This window comes from Electrophorus electricus, chromosome 9 (genome assembly GCF_013358815.1).
Source record: "Electrophorus electricus isolate fEleEle1 chromosome 9, fEleEle1.pri, whole genome shotgun sequence".
Classification (NCBI taxonomy): domain Eukaryota; kingdom Metazoa; phylum Chordata; class Actinopteri; order Gymnotiformes; family Gymnotidae; genus Electrophorus; species Electrophorus electricus.
The window spans coordinates 25384002-25401501 of record NC_049543.1 but is presented as its reverse complement, the minus strand read 5'-3'; the positions used below and the strand labels follow the sequence as shown (position 1 = coordinate 25401501).

Below are 17500 nucleotides of genomic sequence, written 5' to 3'. Positions count from 1 at the left end.
AGGGGGATGAACAGAGTGAGAGATTTTCACTGAAACCTGCTCAAAGTCTTACGCGCAGAATAAAGAACACGTGTCCCATCAAGTGGAGAGAGAGAGAGAGAGTGAGTGTGTGTTTGGTTGTTTACCTTCAGCAGCGCGGCGACAGTCTCCTGCGTAGCTGCACGTACGTCCTCCCCGTTAACGGACAGGATCTGATCGCCTCTCTGGAGGCGCCCGTCCGTGTCTGCGACTCCGCCCCTCACGATCTCCGACACGAACACGCCGGCGTCGTTCCTGGGGGGTGATGACATCATGACTCACGGTCAGTATTCAGCAGGTTTTACACCAGGCTGGGGTACAGGTCTGCGTCTGCGTCTGCACACACGCTCCTGTTCCACTACAGTGTGTCGGCAAACATCCGAGTATGACGTCTGCACGCATGTTCACACACGCTCACACGCCGGCTGATGTGCTTTAGTGGAACGGGGACTTTGGTCTCTCTGCTGGGGGTGTTTGGGGGGTTTGCAGTACCTCCTGCAATAGATGCTGAGTCCAAGGCCTTGATTGGAGTCCTTCTGCAGCTCCACGGACAGCAGGTGCCACAGGTCGTCCCCCTTACACTGACCTTCATCACGGAACACGGTGAGCCGCATGTGCTGAGGAGTCTGCCTCAGTGCCGTGATGGCCTCGTCGTGGGTGGCCATGCGCAGGTCTACACCGTTCACCTGGAGGAGAGTGTGTGGGGGTGTTTGGGGGCAGACAGAGTAGAGGGAGAAACAGAAGGTCAAAATCACATTGAAACCATTTATTCAAATTTTTATTTAATTGTAAATTTCTTTAATATATTCAAATTAAACACCAAAAACAGACTGATCATCACAGAAACTGAAAACTGTGTTACTTCTGTGACCTATTTGAATATGTGTGTGTGTGTGTGTGTGTGTGTGTGTGTGTGTGTGTGTGTGTGTGTGTATTCCTGTTCTGTTTGATCCGTGTGGTGGTGTGTGTAACGTTACCTGTAGAATCTGATCTCCTACCCACAGTCTGCCATCTTTGGCGGCGGATCCTTCCTCATACACCTCGTGTATTATTATCGCGCCCTGGAGAATGTGCTCAGGTTATCACCTTTACACTCTAATCTGGGGCGAACTACACGTTAATCTGGGAGACAGTACACATAATCCCTGGGAATGTGGGCGGGATTAGATTACCAGGAGCGTGTCAGAGCCTCCCACAATGCTCAGGCCAAGTCCCGTCCTTCCTTTGGAGATATCTATGGTGGTCTCACAGCCAGGGATTATGGGACAGGTCGCGGGGTCAGAGGACAAAGTTGCAGGGGTCGTCGACCGACTAGAGCCTGAAACAGTCACCCTCACAACTAGAATCCCAGAATCATAACAGGCAGATAACAGAGCCCTCCACTCACGCTGCTCTACTCACTCTCCACTGGCTCCAGAGGTGTCTCTGAACACAGGGGCATGATGGGTAAAGCGGTGGTCCCCGGGTCCGAACCTCTGCGTATCTGATTGGGTGATGTTAAGATTGGGGTGGGGCTGTCTCTACAGACCGGGAGTGTCTCTGCTCCCGTGTCCTGGTTCAGTGGTGATGTCACCTACAAGAAACATCGATTCTTCTTCCTGAGTCACATCCAGTTTGTGTATAATTATATGAAACAATGTTGTTACAGCAACACCACACACTGTAGATCACAAAAACAACACTACAAATATATACAGAACACAAACATACTGTAAAGTGTGTGGGTGTGGGAGAGAGAGTGTGTGTGTGTGTGTGTGTATGTGTGTGTGTGTGTGTGTGTGTGTGTGTGTGTGTGTGTGTGTGTGTGTGTGTGTGTGTGAGTGTCAGAGAGAGTGTGCGTGTGTGTGTGTGTGTGTTACCTTCTCCAGCACCATCTCATGCTCCACTACCAGGAGTCTGTCTCCTGCCTGTATGCTACCCTCCTACACACACACACACACATGCACACACAGATTGTCACTACATGTGTGATAATGTTCAGTTATATTCATCACACCACTCGGCTCATGACAGAATTTAGACACTTCTGGAACCACCATGAAACTGGGATTATGTAATCTTGAACCTGGGATTATGTAATATTGAAGAAATTGCATTTATGTAATCCAGATCAATATAACTTTATGTAAAGTATCTGAAACTGTATTATGTAATCAGATGAAGATGCACTTCACAGGTGTGAGCTGGACTGGCCTTTTGCGCTGCTCCATCTTCTTCAACAAGGTGGATGGTCACTTGATCCCTGTCGTCTTCTGAACTGGAGGTCACATGATCCTGGTGGTCTTCTGAACTGGAGGTCACATGACCCTGGTGGTCTTCTGAACTGGAGGTCACATGACCCTGGTGGTCTTCTGAACTGGAGGTCACATGACCCTGGTGGTCTGGGTGTGTCTCCTCCTGCTCTCCATTTGGAGAAAAAAGAGATGGGTTTGGAATTTATTGTGAGAAGATGAAGAGACCATCACTTCTGTTGATGATTCCTGAGTGTGTGTGTGAGAGTGTGTGAGGGTGTGAGAGTGTGTGTGTGTGTGTGTCTGTGTGTGTGTGTCTGTGTGAGTGTGTGTGTGTCTGTGTGAGTGTGTGTGTGTGTGTGTGAGAGAGTGTGTGTGTGTCTGTGTGTGAGTGTGTGTGTGTGTGTGTGTGTGTGTGAGAGTGTGTGTGAGAGTGCGTGTGTGTGTGTGAGAGTGTGTGAGAGTGTGTGTGTGTGAGAGTGTGTGTGTGTCTGTGTGTGTCTGTGTGAGTGTGTGTGTGTGTGAGAGAGTGTGTGTGTGAGAGAGTGTGCGTGTGTGTGTGCGTGTGAGAGTGTGTGTGTGCAAGTGAGAGTGTGCTTGTGTGCGTATGAGAGAGTGTGTGTGTGTGCATGTGAGAGTGTACTTGTGTGTGTGCGTGCATGTGAGAGTGTGCTTGTGTGCATGTGTATGAGTGTGAGTATGTGTGAGAGTGTGTGTGAGTGTGCGTGTGTGAGAGAGTGTGTGAGTGTGTGTGTGTGTGAGAGAGTGTGTGTGTATGTGTGTATGTGTGTGTGCGCATGTGTGAGTGTGTGTGCGTGTGTGTGAGAATGTGAGTGTGTGTGTGTGTGTGTGTGTGTGTGTGTGTGTGTGTGTGTGTGTGTGTATGTGAGAGTGTGTGTATGTGAGAGTGTGTGTGTGTGAGAGTGTGTGTGTGTGAGAGTGTGTGTATGTGAGAGTGTGTGTGTGTGTGTGTGTGTGTGTGTACTGCCATTTTGTCCACCACCTCTGTTTGCGTATCCAGGGCATCTTCGCACTTGTTCACTGGGCCAACAGCCATCTGACTCAGAGCATCTGTGTTCCTGAAACACACACACGCACAGGAATCATCAACAGAAATGTCTTCATCTTAACTTAACTGAGAGCATTTTTGTTTGGCCAGCACTCAAACACACGCAGTATTTCAAAAAACTATAACCCACAAGCTCCCTCTGGTGGTTGTCACTAGGTATTGACACAAACAGGAAACTGGTAGCTTCTGGCTCACCTGATGAAGATGATCTTGACCTGGGAGGGCGCGGTCTTGATGATGGCCGAGGCGTTCTGATGTGAGCGTCCATACAGAACCTGACCGTTAATCTACAAAAGGAAGAAACGCCACGAGATCCACTAGAGCAGTGTGTACAGAGAGCACACACACGCATACACACACACATACACACACATACACACACACACACACACTCTCACACACACACACACACACACACTCACACACGCACTCACACACGCACACACACACGCACGCACGCACACACGCACGCACACACACACTCACACACACACACACACACACTCACACACACACACTCACACACACACACGCACCTCCAGGAGTTCGTCTCCCACGCAGAGACGTCCATCTTGGCCTGCAGCGCCGGCGGGGTCAATGCCCACCACAAACACACTCATGCGAGAACGGTCACGGTTCCCTGCCAGGCTCAGACCCAGACCGCTGTGACCCTTCTCCAGCGCCACCATGTGGAGGGCACCAGGTAGACCCCCATAGCGCTCCAGCATCTTCCCTACACGCATAAATGCATACACACACCACAACAGAATCACAGTGTCAGCTGTCAATATATAAGCTATCAATCAGCAGCTATTGGCTATCAATATATTTGGTTTTTACACCTTCTAAAATCACGTGAATAATATTTAGGTGACAGCTAAAGTGACAGCTATGTACGTGTCTCTGATCGGGGTACAGGTCGGTGTTCTAAAAGAAACAATTCAATTTATCAGCAAATTACCAAGCCAGACCTGAACCTGGTGCATTACGCGGACGTAACATGAACCCGTGCAGCGACACTCTGGCCCTCTGGTGGCGGCAGGCTGTCATTGCAGTATCTTATTTACAGACGCAACGTCACTCACCCCAGGTGTAGCCACGCACATCCTCTTCACCAATGTGCGGGACCAACGGTAACGACAGGAACGGCAGCGTCGGGGAAACCTTCCCCGCCTCACGATTCAGCTACAATGGTAACCAGGGGGTACATTAATGTTACCGGGAAAAAGGTAAAACATACAACATTAACCGGAATAGACAGTTCAACCGGTTATGCGGTAGACGAAGGTGAAATAACTTTAACACTCCAGAAGTAGGTGCAGAACAGTTCCTCGTCCAGACAGGATTAGGTTTTCTCCCAATCGCTAAACGCATGCCTTAAAGTCCTTATCAGCAGCGCAGGATGTCTAATCCCAGCGCTCCCGCTACACGGAGCTGGAGGGATCGCATTCCCAGCGCTCCCCCTACACGGAGCTGGAGGGATCGCATTCCCAGCGCTCCCCCTACACGGAGCTGGAGGGATCGCATTCCCAGCGCTCCCCCTTCACGGAGCTGGAGGGATCGTATTCCCAGCGCTCCCCCTACACGGAGCTGGAGGGATCGCATTCCCAGCGCTCCCCCTACACGGAGCTGGAGGGATCGTATTCCCAGCGCTCCCCCTTCACGGAGCTGGAGGGATCGTATTCCCAGCTGGAGCACCGTATTTCAGTGCTTGAGCTCTTACCGGAGGATTTCGGCGTCTCGTTACGCTGAGAATCTTAACGGCAGTAATTTCCCTAAGACGGCTGTTATCATTGAGTACAGAATTTTCCTTCCAGTATCTACTTTCCTTAAAAACTACAGTACAAGATCAAGAAACGCCCTAATACTTAAGTTAATTTGCATTTCATCAACGAAATATATTACCAATATTTTTAAATCCTTGCAAAAAAAACCCTATTTATTAATCTGCATAGTCATTGCTATAATTTGGTTAATGTGGATGAAGTACCCTGGGACGGTCACTAGATGGCAGTATATACCAAAGGTCGGTGTATAGATTTCTTAAACAGCGTCTATATGCAGCTACAGAACTGTAACGCACTGAGATGGAATCACGACCTACTTATAGTGCTGTTGTATTGTGAGCTAGCTGGCACATCTCATATATTATACCTGTCATACATTAGCCTGTGTTTCCACTGTTTATTTACACACAATTTAGACATTTTGGATGACTGCTTCAAAATTATTGGTTAACTGCGAAACCAGACAAAGGTTTTTTGTGCTGAGTACACACCATCACACACAAGTCTGTCTACACACGCGCACACACACATACAAACACAAAAAGCCTGGATACAAACACACACACACACACACACACACACAGAGGCACAAACCTTAAATGGAGTAGGGGTGAAAGGGTTAGTCGTGGACAGACGAAGGAAAAACCTACTGTGACTCTTAACATCCTACAGAGAGAGAGACACGCAAGCAGAGAGAGAGACCACAGAGAGGTCTTGAAAACATTTTATAATGACAGTTAAATCAAAATACTGTAATTTCTAAAGCCTTTTTAAATCTCACTTGATTTTCAGATGCAGTGAACTCAAATGGGAAATAAACAGTCAAAGGTGTGTGAGGTGTGTGGTAGCCCTGAGCGGCAGCGGCTTCCACTGACCTCACTACTGTCAGACTTGTAGAAGGTCCCTGCTCCATCCACACACTCCGCTCCCAGCTTCTGTCGTACGAAGAGAAACATCAATCAAAGACTGCTTAATAAACACATCTGTGATCACACACACACACACACACACACACACACACACACACACATACGTCCTCACGGGTCACGCACTACAGTAACACCATCAGTAACACTGTGGTAACACCGTGTAACAGCCCAGACGAGGTCAGTCGGCATAATTAAGCCAATGTTGAGCAGCCAGAATGGGTTGAGATGCTTTGCCTGGTTTCTTCATCCTGTTACCTTCAGCCTGGTTCTTTCAGCCTGGTTCCTTTATCCTGGTTTGTCTACACATTTAATTACATGTTGGTTTCTTTCCAGAACATTCTCACACTGACTGAGAATGCTTTTTGGGAAGTGACATATTGGTGGTAGCATGGAGATGCTAAACGATGATAAATACTATGCTAAATACAGTGACCAGTAAGGTACTGTGATTGTACCATACTGACAAAATAAGACCTCAACAAAACAGACCTCAGATCAGTTCTCCAGGCGACCTCTGCTATAGTACCACACTTCTTCCCTATTGTGTTAGTGTCTGCGTTCTAGTGTCTAGTGTCTGCGTTCCGGACCACAGAAGCCCGCTATAGTCTCGGCTCATCATCACGGCCCTGTGACCTCATTCAGGATCCAGTTTGCTGAACGGATAAATAATTTGGCTTTTCTTAAGACATCAGCTGTCCAAAAAGGGCTGAGGTTGGACATTTCCTCTCAAACTTAGTTCAATTATCTTCCATTAAAGCACTCCAACCCTTGGGAGCGTTCCAGACCTTCTCCGCTAGTGCAACAGTCTCTGAACACGAGGATCCGCACGGACTGAGCTGGAGAAACCTGCCGACTGTGCTGATAGGCCTCAGCCCAAACCAGAGCTGCTGTCCAGGAGGTATCCAGCACACTGGGTCATGTCCAGCACACTGGGTCAAGTCCAGCTCTCCAGGAGATGTCCAGCACACTGGATCATGTCCAGCTGTCCAGGAGCTGTCCAGCACACTGAGCCATGTCCAGCACACTGGGCCGTGTCCAGCTGTCCAGCATACTGGGTCGAGTTTCTGCAGCTCTAGCACGATTCAGAATATCCAGTTATGAAACGCCACAGTGTGGCCCTACCACATCTGGTTCTGCTTAGGGCCAGCTGATCTGGGGTCAGTGTGTGCACATGGCTGTGTGTGTGGTGTAAGTACAGGGTGGTGCAGGTTACTGACCCTGGGTCTGTTGATGATGCTCTGAACCAGGAACACTACAGGGTTTCCAGCCTTACGGATAGCTTCTACAGCTTGTTCATGACTGGCGTCTCGCAGGTCTACGCCATCCACCTGAAACACACACACACACACACACACAAACATACACGCACACACACACACACACGCACACACACACACACACACAAACATACACGCACACACACACACGCACGCACACACACGCACGCACACACACGCACGCACGCACACGCACACACACACGCACGCACACACACACGCACACATACACGCACACGCACACACACGCACGCACACACACACACACACACACATACATACGCACACACACACATACACACACACACACACAGGTCACCTATGTTTATTAACATGATTCTACCTCCAGTTCTCCACTTTTATTTCGTTTGAATTGTTACTGTTTTATGTAAAGTGTGTGTATGATTCTGTCTGCAGCAGTGGTATGTTGTGTTTGTTTACCTCAATAATCCTGTCTCCAGTTTTTAGTGTCCCGTTGTGTCCTGCTGGACTGTCTTCCAGGATGTGCTTGATGAAAATACCGCGCATCACTTCTCCGTTGCTAAGACGACTGCCCATGCCCCGCCCACCAACAATGCTGATGCCCAAAGACTTCCCTAGTTCCTTGTAGAGCTCCACCCTACACACACACACATGCCTTCACCAACTTGGAAAAGGAACTCTGCATGTCCACATACATGTGTAGGATACAATACTCTACATATGAGGGTGTCTGTATTATGCCTATGTGTTTGTGTGTGTGTGTGTGTGTGTGTGTGTGTGTACTTACTTCCTTGGTTGGTTCCAGTTGGTAAAGGCTGTTTGTAGTTCACTCTCTTCTCCTTCTCCATCCTCCCTCTCTGGAAGCTCTGCTACAGACCTAGTACACACACACACACACACACACACACACACACACACACACACACTTCGGCTAAAGCAGCTGTCCTATCAGACTGTGTTTCTAATACTCTGTTATTACAGTGTCGCTCACGTGGCCGTTACCTTGTGTTAGTCAGCATTTCCATGACAAAACCGTCTTCCATGTTTCGCTTACTGATGATGTATTCATCTAAATACTCAGCTGGCACATAGGTGATACTACAACACACACACACACACACACACACACACACACACACACACACACACACAGTGTTTAGGAGCACGGCTTTGTTTTCGACTTTCTCCACTTATTAGATATGTCATCGTCAGAAAAATATAGTATAGATTGTTCCAAATACCCAAAGAAATTACATTAGCGTTGTTTCTAAGACAAAGCCAAGCACGTATCAGGTGATGGGTTCTCATCTAGACGCACGCGAACAGGAGCACACACCCAGCTTGTGTGCTAATTAGCATTCAGAGGCCTCCCACCACTGCAGGCTCCCAGCAACCACACGCTCTGGAACGCTGTTGCCTATCACAGCCCACGGTGAAGGTTCTCATAAAGTCTAATGTGGCGTTTGTTGGTAGTAAGGAGACAGACACTTTGGTAAGAGGACTTGGTTCAGGAATGAACACCTCACTGTAAGTGGAGATGACAGATCTAATGGAAGTGAATCAAATCTCATCTGCGCAGTTCAGTTCGGCATGCAGACACGAAGCAGATGGAATGAATCACCGCTGAGTGAACGCTGAATCAAACGGTGATTCATACCTCGATGCCTCTTTTGTTTGAGTGAATCAGAGATTCCGTGCCAGGGGTGTTAATGAGGAAGCAGGCGGGAGACACCAGGACAGGAAGGGCAGTGTTAGTGGAACTGGGGGACGGTTCACGAGACCGTCATTCCTGCCCTGCATGGGGTCAGGGGTCAGCGTCTCTGGGCTCCGGCGCACCTGCTCCAGCTCATAATGCACCTGGAGAAGAAGCGGATGAACTGGAACAGGTGTGCCAGGGTCAAAGGTCACTGACATCGCAGATATCTCCCCAAATGAAGTAGTGCAGGTGCTGCATCCCTCCCCTGCCCCAGGATATCATCTCACACTCCAGCGTTATTAAACATTCCCCTGTAGCTCGCCTGGTAGCGGAAGGCACCGGGAACATCAAGGCCACGCGCTGTGATATGTGCTGATAAATATGTGTACTCCACTCTGGATAAGAGCAGCTGCTAAATAACAAAAATGTCTCTCAGTGTCTTAATATTAAAGAAATGGAGTTACAGGAGATGAAACCTCTAGCTGGAGGCTTGGGGTGCAAAGAGTTAATATGATGGGCCTAAGGGGTTAATCTGAGGGTCTGGAGTGGAAGGGGTTAATATGAATGTCTGGAGCATAAAGGGTTAATCTGAGTTTCTGGGGCGTAAGGGATTAATCTCAGTGTCTGGGGTTACTCTGAGGGTCTGGGGCGTAAGGGGTTAATATGAGTGTCAGGTGTAAAGGGTTAATATGAGGGTCTGGGGTTATTCTGAGGGTCTGGGGCATAAGGAGTTAATCTGAGGGTCTGGGACATAAGGGGGTTAATCTGAGGGTCTGGGACATAACGGGGTTAATCTGAGGGTCTGGGACATAACGTGGCTAATCTGAGGGTCTGGGACATAACGTGGTTAATCTGAGGGTCTGGGACATAAGGGGGTTAATCTGAGTGGCTGGGGCATAAGGGGTTAATCTGAGGGACTGGGTGTAAGGGGTTAATATGAGGGTCTGGGGTTATTCTGAGGGTCTGGGGCATAAGGAGTTAATCTGAGGGTCTGGGACATAAAGGGGTTAATCTGAGTGGCTGGGGCATAAGGGGTTAATCTGAGGGTCTGGGTGTAAGGGGTTAATATGAGGGTCTGGGGTTAATCTGAGGGTCTGGGGCATAAGGAGTTAATCTGAGGGTCTGGGACATAAAGGGGTTAATCTGAGGGTCTGGCACATAACGGGGTTAATCTGAGGGTCTGGGACATAACGTGGTTAATCTGAGGGTCTGGGACATAAAGGGGTTAATCTGAGGGTCTGGGGCATAAAGGGTTAATCTGGGCATAGCATGGTGGCCCGTGTTTGAGGGTTTCTGACAAGTAAACACTGATCGGCCAATCAGGATAAAATGCAGAGATAACAGACATGCAGCCAGACTTGAGCAAGCGCAGACAGAAAGACTGAGAGGGACAGACAGTGCGAGTGGAGTCCAGATGCATCCCGATGCGTTTAGACGAGTCGGAGTTAGACATACTCACATATAGAAGGGGCAGAGCTCCTCCTCTGGAGCGAATGAAGATCTAAAAAGAGATCTAGAGAGGTTGAGACGTGTTTACACGGTGCTACCGACACAGACGCGCACCTGCACGCTGTCGTCGAACCCAACCAATCCTCTCGCAAAGTCGCCTAATCCAGAGTGATCGTCCAGCTAGGACTCACCGCTGGGCAAAGATAAGCTGGAGGTGTTTGAAGACTGACAACAAGTGGGTGTTATTCTCTAATATTCTCCCTTGATCCTGCTGAGACTGTCATGACATGGAACTACAACCAACTATACTGGCTGTAAAATATCGTGTCTTGCTAAAGTAAACAGACGCGTATCATAAACACCATGATCTATAAAACAGTGGAAAATCTGTGTTCATTTAAACATTGTGTGTGTGTGTGTGTGTGTGTGTGTGTGCGTGTGTGCGTGTTTGCGCGTGTGTGTGCGTTTGTGCGCGCGCGTGTGTGTGTGTGTTTGTGTGTGTGCTCTTTCCTCACCCCATGTCAGGGTCCATTACTGAGTGTCTCCGTAGCATAGCCCGCGCCTGGGCCTTGGTCAGATTCCCGGTGGGCTCTCCGTTGATGGCCAGGATGAGATCTCCAACACCCAGGCGTCCGTCCCGGCTCACAGATCCACCGTGAATGATACTACGGATCAACATGCCCAGACCGTCCTTCTGTGCACTAACTGTCATACCTGTAACACAGGTAACAGGTGTGACGTCTGTACACTAACTGTCATACCTGTAACACAGGTAACAGGTGTGATGTCTGTGCACTAACTGTCACTCCTGTAACACAAGTAACAGGTGTGATGTCTGTGCACTAACTGTCACTCCTGTAACACAGGTAACAGGTGTGATGTATGTGCACTAACTGTCACTCCTGTAACACAGGTAACAGGTGTGATGTCTGTGCACTAACTGTCACTCCTGTAACACAGGTAACAGGTGTGATGTCTGTGCACTAACTGTCACACCTGTAACACAGGTAACAGGTGTGATGTCTGTGCACTAACTGTCATACCTGTAACACAGGTAACAGGTGTGATGTCTGTGCACTAACTGTCATACCTGTAACACAGGTAACAGGTGTGATGTCTGTGCACTAACTGTCATACCTGTAACACACGTCACTGTGCAAAATTGTGTCATACACCTCTAAAAAGGTAAAACCTAAAAGTACAGCAATCTTCACATTCTCTCTAACGTAAACAAAGCATACAGTGCAGAACACAGATGGCACACCAGCACTGGGACATGTCACAACCAAAACACCTGTCAGCTGTCATTTGTACTGTTTCAAATAGCTCACGTAATGGGCAGATGTGTAATATGTTGGATGTCTCCCCTAGTTCACAGTGAAGCCAAAGTTTTTGCCAAATGAAAACAGGTGAATGTAAAACAACAGCTCTATCTATAGCCAGCAGAGTGACATGCAGTGTTTTGGTCAGATTACTAAATCACCAACCTAAACTTGAGTTGCCCTTGACCACAGTGACGATCCTCTCAAAGTTAGTCCCCCTCGTCACTGCGTGCTCATCGGATTCTGGTGCAGTTTGGGTGATGGAGATTTCCTCTGCCTAGCAGGGTTCAAAGTTCAACACAGGAACACAACATTAGTCCAGCAGAAACACACTCATTCCTGCTCACAGTCCAGGAAAGGGGTGGGCACTGTCCAGGAGAATCCGGCATCTATCCAGAGTGTTTCTAATGTGATGGGCAGGATGTAGGAGGAGTTTGGAGGAGTAAACATGTTCTAGTCACTAATGGAGTGCTGTCACATCTACTATTTTGCGTGTATTTGATTATAATGTTACATTTACATTCCACTGTCATTCATAATAATAATAATAATAATAATAATATTCTTTTTCCTTTCTGCTGAATAATAATGTCCAAACCACACATAAATGAATATGTATGTCCAGCATACGTGAAGTGATATATTTAAAACAAGTTTTTACCTCCTCCTGGAAATCCTCAACGTAAACGCTTTTAAGCCCTTGACCTAAAAGCTCAGGCATGATTGGCCCCGCCTCTGAGTATAACGACGGCGTTTTAGAATGGTGGGCGGGGCTAGCTCTAGACATCAGAGGATCCACTGGTTCCATTCTGTCTAAGATGAGTTCTGTGATCAGCTCAGGGTGGGTGGAGTCAAGCCTTAAAGTCTCCTCCTCGGGACTCAGAGGGACCGCCCTCCCCTCGGGAGTAAACGGCTGCGTGTCCTCGGCGATTCCAGATGCCACTGTAAAGGGATAGTCCATGAACACGTCCGGCTGAAAGCTCCGCTGGGAATGACAAACATGGATATGTTTGCTTCACACTACGACAGACGCCTCGTTATCACGGTAACGACCAAACCACTCGCAAATAATCCTGCCATCCACACTCGGCACTCATCTGGAGCGCCTGGCCCTCAAAGCACTAGGAGGGGGAATATTGCCACAATAATCCCACGGCTCCGGACAGTTTAACAGCTCGATCTCTCCCAACGTTTCAGACGCCCACCCGAGACACCCCATAAAAGCGGAAATAAACCCTGAGTCGGCAGGGCAAGACAAACTGTACGAGCAGAGAGCTACTTCAGCTAATGACCCCCTGTGGGGCAGTAGGGCACTTTGAATGGGAGGGGGCTCAATTGGAGAAAAGTTTGAGGATTCTACTGGTGATATACAGACTAGACTGCACTACAGCTGAGCAGGTGGGAGGGGCTAGACTGCACATATTATATCTTCTACTTCAGCAAGTTGGCTGAAATTTAGAAGCACAGATCTGACTGAACAACTTCTGTAATCTCAAACTGCAGTTTATAATCTCAACACCAGGATTATAATTTAGTTAAAGCATATTACTGAGAAACTCCTGTTGATTATACAGTAACACTATTATCAGACACTATTATCAGATGACCCATACAAGAGCAGACCGGCAGACACTAGGTAGCTAAAGGGATAATTGGTGAATTAAATCATGGTGTCTGATTGGCTGATTACCTGAGGTGTGGAGGCCTTTGGGGACATCTGATAGGTCAGGTCTTCACTGCAGCTGCTTCCGTGAAGAGCCCTCATGGAGTCCTGAAAGGTCGCGTTCTCTGGGTCGAACCCCGTCTCTTCCACCAGGTCTGCATCGCTAGCGTCGATCTGGAATGACAGTAGAGTTCACGCCTGCGCACCGGCCACGCGGGATGTTTGGGCTTTGTTTTTATAGAGTTTTCTTTTCTGTTTCTCTCTGGTTTGCGAGGTTTCTGTTATTCTGAGGTTTTTGTTATTCTGTTATTCTGAAGGATATGCCAAGCGGTAATCACACCTCACTCCAGACGGCTGGCTGACGTCTGGCTCTGGGGTTTGGCACCTTCCACTAGAAACTGTCTGTTGTGATTGTGATTCATAACACAAGAGGACAGAAGAGGAAGGGCAAGGCCATCATCCTCCTCGGTGTGTGAGGTGCGGTGGAAGCCCTCTGAATATGCATGATCACACAAATCACTTACAAAGCTTTGTGCTGAGCAGTGAGTTTGTCTAGGTTAGTTAATAGTGCCAAACAGGAAATGGAATTGTGATTACTGTCAACAGATCTGAATGTTCAGGTTTCATTAGAGCTGAGGGTTCCTCACTCAGCTCTGCTCACAGTGTGAAGACGCAGTGCTATGTCAGAGATACAGCAGAGCTAACAACTTAGAAAACACATCTAATAACTATCACACACACACACAAAGACACACAAAGACACACACGCACACATACACATGCGCGCATACATACACACATGCACACACACCCATGTAACACTAAGTAATTATTAGATTAATTTTTGTTTTCTTACAGGCAGTGGCTTGGCCACCCCAATCTGGACGGTGCCCAGACTGGCTCCCTTCAGAGCCTGCACAGCTTCCTCCAGACTGCCAGAGTCCAGGTTGTTGTTGTTGACGTACACCAGCCGGTCACCCGGCAACAAGCGCCCGTCCTGTTCAGCCACCCCACCAGGCACCAGCGATCGGATCACAATGACTGTCTTAAGTGGGTCAGAGGGGTCCTTCACACACACACACACACGCACACACTGTGTTACTATCTTTCCATCCCTTTATCCTGCACCCAGAGAACACATGCACGCATATCTGAGTAAACCACAGAAAGGATGTCTGCCTGTACACTCGTCATGTGCACTGCTCCGCCTACCTGGTAGTCTAGGATACTGAATCCTAGTCCGCTCTTCCCTTTCTCCAGCTCGATGTCCTGGATCTCCGACTCCCACAGCGACAGGGAACTTCCTGCCGGCTCCTCAGTCACACGACCCGTGTTCTTCTCTGATTGGCCGGACACGAGGAAGTCCTCGACGTCACCGAGAGCCTGCGCAGAAAGAGCACTAAGGCGAGGAGAAATATTCCCAGAGCTGGAAACCAGCGGACCAGTAAGCCGGATGCAAACAGAGCGTGTGGTGGGACGGAGGAGCCCATTAGCCCCACGCATCTCTGCAGACGGGTTGGGATTATGTGCTCTCAGATAATCCAGACAATAGCAAACCCGACGGCCTTTAGCCTGGTCAGCTTTTAAAGGGAAATCAGTATGATTAGAAAGCAAAATGAACTTGACTCTCGTGAAGCTGGACACAGCGGAGCACGTATTTAGTATCTACATGTTATCTACGGGTGGTTACCTCTTCTGTGGATGCTATAGCCACCTCCTCCAACTCTGGTTGGCCAGTTTGGCTGTCAGTTGCGGGCAGGTGAGCAGGCCTACAGCACACCATGTACACACACACGGGCAGGTCCTTCAGAATGACCACCACCTCCTTATGGGACTTGCCTCTTAGAGATATACCATTGACCTACACACACACAGATGAAGATAGTGGAGATGATGATGATGATGATTGTGTGTGTGTGTACATGTGTGTGCGTGTGTGTCTGTGTGTGTGTCTGTCTGGGTGTGTGTATCACACCTCCAACAGTTCGTCTCCACTGTAGAGTTTTCCAGAGATCCCCACAGGGCTGTCAGGTAAGACTGAGCGGATGTAGTGATGAGTGTTATTCACCTCCAGACTGATCCCCAATCCACTGTTCTCACTGAACCTCTCTACCTGCACAACCTATACACTCACAAACGTGCACACACGCACACACACATACATGCACGCGCATACACATGCATGCACAGACAGCACACACACACACATACACGGACACACACACACAAACACACATAAACATACACACACACGCGCGCGCGCGCGTGCGCACAGACAGCACACACACACAGACAGCACATACACATGCACAGACAGCACACACACACACACACACACACACACACACACACACGCGCAGACAGCACACACACACACAAACACACACACGCACATACACACAAACACAAACACACACATACTTTATTCACATACCTTCTGAACAAATTACAGTAACCAAATCCAGAAATAACTGTAATTTATCATATGGAGTGTTGCAGTCTCCTACAGCTCTGTGAACGCCATGTGTGTGTGTGTGTGTGTGTGTGTGTGTGTGTGTGTGTGTGTGTGTGTGCATGAGCATATCAATCACTGCAGATCACACTTCCATGTGTGTACGTGGTATGTGTGTGTGAGTGTGTACATGGTGTATGTGTGTGTGCGTGTGTACGTGGTGTGTGTGTGTGTGTGTGAGTGTGTACGTGGTGTGTGTGTGTGAGTGTGTACATGGTGTGTGTGTGTGTGAGTGTGTACATGGTGTGTGTGTGTGAGTGTGTACACGGTGTGTGTGTGTGCGTGTGTACATGGTGTGTGTGTGTGAGTGTGTGTGTTCACACTCCCATGCCATACAGGCAGCTCACACAGCTCCATAATCCAAAAGCACTGAATCTGTTTCAGCAAATAAAAACGCTTGTCGTTGGCCAACAGGACAGTCAAGACTCCTGAGCTTATTACCAGTTACACTGCAAACAGTTTGAAACACAGTTTTAAACATTGCAAACAGTTGTAAACGTTATAAACTTTATGACCCTTCCTAAGTGATTTGGTTCTAGTGTAAGGAATATCCCAGTCATATATGCGTTGTATATTCTGTTCCACTCCATTCCTATTCTATAATACAAATTCCCATCAACTTTATGGCGTGGCAATTCAACCTTGTTACTGTTCCGCGTAATCTGTGCTGTCTGTAGTTGGATTACTCACGGTGACTTCACTGCTGGGTCCGAGGACACGCTGCCACCTCTTCTTCAACTCCTCTTCCTCACATGCATTCAGCTTCATGCCTGCAGGACAGAGAGCATCACATCACCATCTGACCCTAAAGAATCCAGCACACGTGTAAGAGAAGTCAGAACCAAAATCTCTCTCACCCTCTTTCCGATCAGGAGAACAGGGCGGAACGACAATGGCTGTGTTTATGGAAGTTTCTCCCGGGTCTGCATGGACACAGATGAAACACACACACACACACACACACACTCACCAATCAAAATAAGGGCCTCAACACAAATGACACACAGGAGCCTCCCTGTTTTTATTTCGGTCTCTGCTGTGCCTCATCTTCGCTTCCTTTCTCGTAGGAAGACACACGGGCTTATCTAAAGTGACTGAGCTGTCTCCGCCTTTCTCCGCCTGCCCCTCAGTAATGACAGGACGGCTGAGGAGACAGAGGGTGAAGATGAGGGATGAGAGAGTGAGAGTTCCCAGACGTGGGCCGGCCTGGCTGGAGTCAAAATCTAGAGCTGTAATTATGGCTGAAGGAAAACACACACACACACACACACACACACACACACACACGCACGCACGCGCTCACACGCACACGCGCGCACACACAAACACACACGCGCACACACGCACACGCGCGCACACACGCACACACACACACACACACACACACACACACACAAGCGCACACACACCCACACCCATGCATTCTTACAAACCCCTTATAAAGATTTTTAATCCCAGTCTGAAACCATGTTAATAACTCTCCCAAGATCTACAGCTGTTATTGGTCTAGCCACAGTTCACACAAGTTACCCTGAGCGGTGTCCATGGTAACGTGTTCCGGTCTC

The 17500-nt window shown here is 48.5% G+C and overlaps 1 protein-coding gene across 4 annotated transcripts in view; it reads right to left on the bottom strand.

The window, feature by feature from the left end:
• Window positions 1–17500, bottom strand: part of LOC113591685 (multiple PDZ domain protein) — a 33287-nt gene that overhangs the window by 2655 nt on the left and 13132 nt on the right. For 2 of the 4 annotated variants that reach the window (XM_035529964.1, XM_035529965.1), the window contains exons 11-39: window positions 17466–17500; window positions 16793–16858; window positions 16626–16705; window positions 15399–15545; window positions 15114–15284; window positions 14636–14806; window positions 14280–14489; window positions 13451–13597; window positions 12422–12745; window positions 11926–12037; window positions 10954–11152; window positions 10449–10502; window positions 8296–8391; window positions 8081–8170; window positions 7753–7930; window positions 7252–7362; window positions 5981–6040; window positions 5700–5771; window positions 4404–4503; window positions 3855–4051; window positions 3514–3605; window positions 3253–3328; window positions 2212–2415; window positions 1878–1940; window positions 1420–1591; window positions 1191–1336; window positions 996–1079; window positions 511–704; window positions 126–273 (exon numbers count right to left, since the gene is read on the bottom strand). The exon at window positions 17466–17500 is cut by the window's right edge and continues 179 nt beyond it. In XM_035529964.1, the coding sequence (XP_035385857.1) occupies window positions 126–273; window positions 511–704; window positions 996–1079; window positions 1191–1336; window positions 1420–1591; window positions 1878–1940; window positions 2212–2415; window positions 3253–3328; window positions 3514–3605; window positions 3855–4051; window positions 4404–4503; window positions 5700–5771; window positions 5981–6040; window positions 7252–7362; window positions 7753–7930; window positions 8081–8170; window positions 8296–8391; window positions 10449–10502; window positions 10954–11152; window positions 11926–12037; window positions 12422–12745; window positions 13451–13597; window positions 14280–14489; window positions 14636–14806; window positions 15114–15284; window positions 15399–15545; window positions 16626–16705; window positions 16793–16858; window positions 17466–17500 (3799 nt within the window). The remainder of the gene's footprint in view (window positions 1–125; window positions 274–510; window positions 705–995; window positions 1080–1190; window positions 1337–1419; window positions 1592–1877; window positions 1941–2211; window positions 2416–3252; window positions 3329–3513; window positions 3606–3854; window positions 4052–4403; window positions 4504–5699; window positions 5772–5980; window positions 6041–7251; window positions 7363–7752; window positions 7931–8080; window positions 8171–8295; window positions 8392–10448; window positions 10503–10953; window positions 11153–11925; window positions 12038–12421; window positions 12746–13450; window positions 13598–14279; window positions 14490–14635; window positions 14807–15113; window positions 15285–15398; window positions 15546–16625; window positions 16706–16792; window positions 16859–17465) is intronic. The other 2 variants (XM_035529966.1, XM_035529967.1) reach the window with 2 other exon arrangements.